At 40.9% G+C, this 6232-nt stretch overlaps 1 protein-coding gene across 1 annotated transcript in view; it reads left to right on the top strand.

Annotated features, from left to right (window-relative positions):
* Nucleotides 1-2784: 2784 nt before the first annotated feature.
* Nucleotides 2785-6232, top strand: part of LOC107102355 (transcription factor 4-like) — a gene marked incomplete at its 3' end in the record, with an annotated part of 170571 nt that continues 167123 nt past the window's right edge. Inside the window, exons 1-2 of the mRNA XM_015401628.1 lie at nucleotides 2785-3652; nucleotides 3863-3901. Of these exons, the coding sequence (XP_015257114.1) occupies nucleotides 3557-3652; nucleotides 3863-3901 (135 nt within the window). The remainder of the gene's footprint in view (nucleotides 3653-3862; nucleotides 3902-6232) is intronic.

The following is a 6232-nucleotide window of genomic DNA, read 5'->3' as shown; positions in this document are numbered from 1 at the left end:
GTTCATCATTTCATCTTGGCCCAGTTTGGTTAGCTTAGCCTTTCTAGCTTTTCTAGCTTCTTTCATCCATTTCAAAATGGATTTCAAACATGGCGCCTTATTATTATTATTATTATTATCAATAATAATAATAATTATTATTATTATTAAAATGAGCCAAATATCTGGAAAAATACAACTAAAACTATAATTCCTAATAATTCTTTCTAAGCAGCTTATAGCAAAGCGTAAAAGAATAAAGAATAAAGAGTAGAGAAATAAATTTTCACATATTAAAAGTTTTCTGAGTTTTAAATCTCCCTCCAGGCTGGAACAGACGTGCAGAATAAACGGGTCGTCTGGACCTTAGATCTTCTCAGTGGTCGTTTAAGGTTAAGGGAACCTGGAAACTCCTCCTCCTCCTGACAGGTAAACCTTTTCTCTGCAAAGCTTGATGTTTGCTGTCGGTTGTGACCCAGATGTGACGGACGTTTGGTGTCAGGCTGGATCTCTGTGTTCCTGCTGAGTTTCAAGGTTCAAACTCAGACTAAACCAGCCGCTGTTGTTGCGTAACTCCTCTGCTTTCACACGCTGATAACTGTCCTGTTCTGTTCCACAGACGGACTCGCCCCATTAAAATGTAGGAAATGTTTTTAAAACATTTTGTTTCTGATCCTTGAATCAGAATCGGTGGAAGTTGCTTTATTTGGTTTCTGAGGCTGTTTAATTAAAACACATTATTTCACCTGCAGTTGTTGATCTTATTTTTTCTGTTAGAACTGCATTTTTTCCTTTCAGCTCATTTGAAATAAAAAAAACCTGCAGATTTTAGAATTAGTCGCTTTAATCAGATTATTCTCAAATGCAGGAAAAACCTTAAGAAATATTTTAAACCCATATTTGTTTATTTATTCTGTTAATAACTAATGTGACGCTGAAGATTCTCATGTCTGCATATCTAGTTTTTTATGCTGTAAGAAGACGACTAATAAAGTTGTATTTCTTCACAGACGCTAAAGTTAGCATAATGCTATCCGTGGAAAGTTGTTTGGAAGGAAGAAAATGTGACATAAAATCGTATGTTTGTGTGCAATGAAGAAGAGATAAATGTTGGTTATGGAAATGCTCCCATGTTTATAAAAGATGATCTTTGTATTAATTGAAGACTAAGTTGAGGAAAAATGTGCTGAAGAAAATGTGACATAAAATCGTATGTTTGTGTGCAATGAAGAAGAGATAAATGTTGGTTATGGAAATGCTCCCATGTTTATAAAAGATGATCTTTGTATTAATTGAAGACTAAGTCGAGGAAAAATGTGCTGAAGAAAAAAAAACAGTAACTAGAGGCTGTTTGAGTGAATCAAATGTTGCTGGAGGCCATGGGGAGCCTTTTTCTGCTTCATTCTATCTCTATAGTTATGCTGCTATAACCTTGGACTGCTGGAGGACATGGGGATGGAGGTGTAGATGTAGAATGGCCTAGTCAAAGTTTACAGCTAAAATCCAGCTTAGCATCCATGACTAGCCTTGAATACTGATGATCCGCTTCCATTCTGAACCAGCTGGAGCTGCTGAGTGAACAACATCATCTCCATGTTAATAGTGGGATGGGCTATTGCTGCTCAGCTGGATTTAGCTTTGGACTTTGACTAGGCCGCTCTACATCTGAACCACCATGGTGTCTCTAGTTCTGGAAGCAGAACCTCCAGCCCGGCCTTTAGCTGGTTTTCCTCTTGTTCTGTTCACCATTTATTTTGACACCTTAAGGAGACAAAGGTGCTTCTGGGGGCCCCCTGCAGGCCCGGAGGCCCTAAACAGCAGCACCAGGAAATGACCTCCGTGATTCCGGGGAGATTTTAGTCTTTCCACAAAAAGCAACAGAAAGTTTTGCCTTTTAGAAGATTAGATTTTTAATAGAAACTTCAGCAATATTGGTACATTTATCAGTATCACATTGATTACCTGCAAAAAGGGTCAAATACAGGAGGGAATTATTTTCTCAAGGTGAACACCGACTGGGAAAGGAGGGATTCATCTATGTTCTTTTTTTTAAATAACAAAAAATCCCCTAAAACCTGCTGGACTGACAGCTGCGGCACAAAAGCTCCCCGTTCACTTCCTGCATAACTCTACTACAGAATATTCCAGACAATCACTTTTATTTTAAAGATTTTCCAGAGAAATCCATAAAGTTTCATCAGGACAAAGAAGCAGTCAGACGTGCAGTTCTTAGGTGCTCCACCAGGGGGCAGATGACAGGTGTTTCTTTATTAGATGTGAACTAAAGGCCTGATGGATGAGAAAACCTTCCCAGGCTTTGGCTCCAGCTGCAGCCACATCTGGCCAGCCTCTTCTCCCTCAGAAGGAACCTGCTGCTCAGCTTCAGACCTTCATCATCCTCTTCATCATCCTCTTCATCATCCTCTGAGCTGCACTTTCTTTTTCTTCATTTTCCATAAATGTGATGATGGAGCTCCTATCTGTGTTTGTAAACCTTCATTAAGCATCAGTATCGATCGTCAGTATTAACAGAAATAAACATTTAAACGGCGGAACTGAATTAATCTAGAAAAGTCATTTAATCAGATTCTCAGTTTGCAGATTAATTCTATGAACTTTTTTCCTCACACACCTTTTCCTTCCACTCAACTTTCCTTCCTAACCGTTCAGTTTTTCGTACAGTGACCTTTAGTGTGACACGGCCCGCGTGGAGGGGGTTATGACATCACACACAACTTTTCTTACACCGTAGTTTTTTTTTTTTTTTTTTTTAGAAACTGGGTTTTTCTTTTTCTTTGTCGGTAACATGCAGAGAATTAAAGGCTCTGCATCCATGCGTCACTTGCAGCGGAATGATTGAACTTTCCTTTGATGTTCACCTTTGATTCTTTCTTAATAAAAGCAGCCAATCAGCGCATCAAACAGTCAGTCAATCAAAGCATCAAATCTTTTCTCCTTGTCTTTTCGGAGGAGCTCTGAGAGTTGGTGCTCCTGCAGCCAGGTGGCCGCACCGCACCGCACCGCACCGCACCGAGCCGCGCATTGATCGGCCCCGCACACGCAGCGCCAGACGCACATGGGCTCCGTCCTGCGCACCGGGGGATCTCCAGCGACCGCAGCCGAGAGGAGGGCACTGCCAGCCGGCCTGCGAGCAGCGCTCAGCCCGCGCGGACTCTCCCACTGACACACACCCACTCCCACTCAGAGCGAGGAGGTGATTTTTTTCTACGAGCTGCGCTTCGGCTGGAAAAGCAGAGCGAGTGGAGAAAACACGCGAACCCACGCGAACCCACTCCCCTCTTCTTCTTGATTTCCTGTCAGTTTGTTTTATTTCCTGCTGCCAGGAACCAGGAACCAGGAACCAGGAACCAGACCGGGGCTGAAGCGAGTGAAGCTCCGAGGATGAAGCAGAACTAGAAGCTTTTTCTGGATTTATTCCGCTGTGGAGGAAAAGCGACCCGGTGCGCACAGAAACCCTCTCCTCCTCCTCTGCTCCTCCTGCTCCTCCTCTCCCCGCTGTCTCTCCATCTCTCGGTCTCCTCCTGTCTCTGTCCCTCCATCCGTCTCTGCTGTTTGCATGTTTGTAGGTGATTTGGCTAAAATGCATCACCAGCAGCGGATGGCAGCTTTGGGGACAGACAAGGAGCTGAGCGACCTGCTGGATTTCAGCGCGGTAAGGAGACGCACCTTGTCCGCCGCGCGCTCAGCTCGCGCCCTGCAGCTTTTATTGATTCCTTTAACTTCTGTGCTTGTTTGACAGTAACTTACAGAAACAAACTCTTTGCATATATTATTGTTTGAATTTGATTTCCCTGCTGTGTGTGTGTGTGTGTGTGTGTGCAGACAATTGTGATGCTGCATCAGTAATTCTGTTGTCTTGTAGATGCCAAACAACGATTTGAAAATGTTCCCAACATCCATGGTAGTATATCTCATTTTAAGTCCTTTTCTTTCTCCTCTTCATGTTTAGCTTTAGGATTCTTCTTCTTTCTGATCCTGACTTCTAACATTTAGTCAGTTTCTGCAGCACAGAGCAGAAATGCTGGATTTTAAATATGCATGATTTAAAAGAATGTGAATTTGTTTCTCTTTCTGAAGCGCAATGTTAGATTTCTAAACTTTTGTTGTTATTATTATAATTATAATTTCCTCTTGGTTTGTTATGAACAGCTTGTGTTTTGAACTTGACGGACAGGAAATAGTCCCCCTGCTCTCTGCCATGTTTTCCTTTCCTTGCGCCTCTCCTCCTCTGGGAGCAACTTTTGTCAGGAGGAGGGAAAAGAGAAACTGAAACACCCTAAAATGCGATGCAGCTAAAAAATAAATAAAACTAAGCTCAGATTAAGGCTGTTATGAAACGTCCGGATGCATCATGTGTGCTGATGCTGCATGGAGCAGCAAAGGCCAACTCAAAAAGATGCAAAAATAGATTAAATAAAGATGTTAAAAATAACCAATTTTAACCTTTTTTAAAATATAAAATTAGGCCTGCAGAAAAAATAATTGGGCAAAATAAAAAATCGACCTGCAGAAAAAGGCCAATTTAATTTAGCATCTCAAATATTTTTAGTTTTAATGGATTATTGTGAAATTATTGGCAGTTGTTTTTATTTTAATCTGTTCTAAAAAAAATAACTTTCTTTTATTTTATTATGATATCATTATTATTTATGTGTTTATAATTACTTTGTTTTTATTTTAGCAATAAAAACTAATGATCAATAAATAATAGTAAAATAGTGATTTTAACTCAGAGTAAAAAAATAGTTTTTTGTGTAAATCTGATAAAATCAGCAGCTAAATATTATTGAATAATGATGCTACCTATTCCAACCTTAACATTTTCTAAAACTCCTACAATCATTTTCAATTAATAGAAAAATCCTAGAAATTAAAACGTAAGCAGCTATTTAGTGAAATCTGTAGATTAAAGACAAACATGTTTATATTTAATCTAAATAAGTGAAACTGTGGATGATAGCAGTGAAATGATTTGATTCAGGAGCAGCATCCTCCGTCAGGGCGTTGAAACAAAGGAGGGCAGCAGCAGCCTGTCTGTAATTTATGCCGTTATCCGTCTTTATTTATTCTGCCACAAGTCGACTCTGCAGCTCAGAGCATTTAGGCTCCAGTATCGATAGAGATGCTGATAATCCAGATTAGGATCTTTTATCCCTAGAAACGTTTTCCTTCATTTGCTGCGACCGCGGCGTCTGAAATCCACACTTTCTCAGGCCTGAGTGCCTGAAAAGCCAGAGAGGCGGCGTAGCTCCCAGAAGCACAGGCCTGATGGTATCTCTCAGGGTCAGATGTGTCTCTCTGATTGGCCGAGCTCTCCTGGCTGCACAGCGTTCCTGAAGCTTCGGCTGCTTTAGCTGATTGGGCTGTAGATGTATAGAGCAGGTGGTGACAAGGTGTGACGGTTACTTCCTGTGTTTCAGTCAAATATGAATCGCTTCAATCCAAAATAAACATTTTCATTTTTCACAGATTCTGAATGAATAATTTGTTTTCTTAATGTCAGTTTAGTCTTTAACGATGAGGGCTGGGTACTCGCTCAAAGGTTTTATTTGCTTATTTATCTCAATAAATACTCAGTGACTTTTGACCTGGAGACAGAAAGATGGATCCATCTTAGCGTCGTAGTTTCAGTCCCTGAAGGAAACCTTTTATATCTGCTTTCTGAATAACATCAAATACTTTGATAATTAGCAGAGAGTTGGAGGGAATTCTGCTGCATTGGTCCAGAGACACAGTTAAATGTCTCAGCAGACCTGCTGACTCCACCCACCTGAGATGTTTCATTTAAACAGAATAATCGCCCCTAAAGAGAGGAAAGCTATTTAAACTTAACCTTCATCTGACGATTCATGAATCTGGGACTTTTTCAGATGTCCAGATTCGAACCTAAAGAACCAGAATGGAAGAGAACCGAGTCCCCAACCAAAGACTGACTATTAAACCCAGGCTGTTAAACCAGGACTGAACAAACTCATTGGATTTGATCTTTTTCATGTTTCATCTGTAGTGTGATTGCTCTAAAACACAGACTGCTTGATTGGTGGAGTCCAGACCCATACTTTAGGAACTGCTGCTCCAGACCAGTGCTTCCAGTCTAAGGCATCAGGACCCAGTTCCCTGTACGTTTAGCTACTGCCACACACTGGACCTAAAAGAAAAACTATGTCTCAGAGGCTACCACTGGACCTGGAGGTGTTGGTGTTTATACGAACAACTCATCACAGACTGTTTG

Source organism: Cyprinodon variegatus, unplaced genomic scaffold (genome assembly GCF_000732505.1).
Source record: "Cyprinodon variegatus isolate N-32 unplaced genomic scaffold, C_variegatus-1.0 Scaffold1240, whole genome shotgun sequence".
NCBI lineage: Eukaryota > Metazoa > Chordata > Actinopteri > Cyprinodontiformes > Cyprinodontidae > Cyprinodon > Cyprinodon variegatus.
Note: the sequence above shows the minus strand (reverse complement) of the source record. Positions and strands in the feature narration are given on the sequence as shown.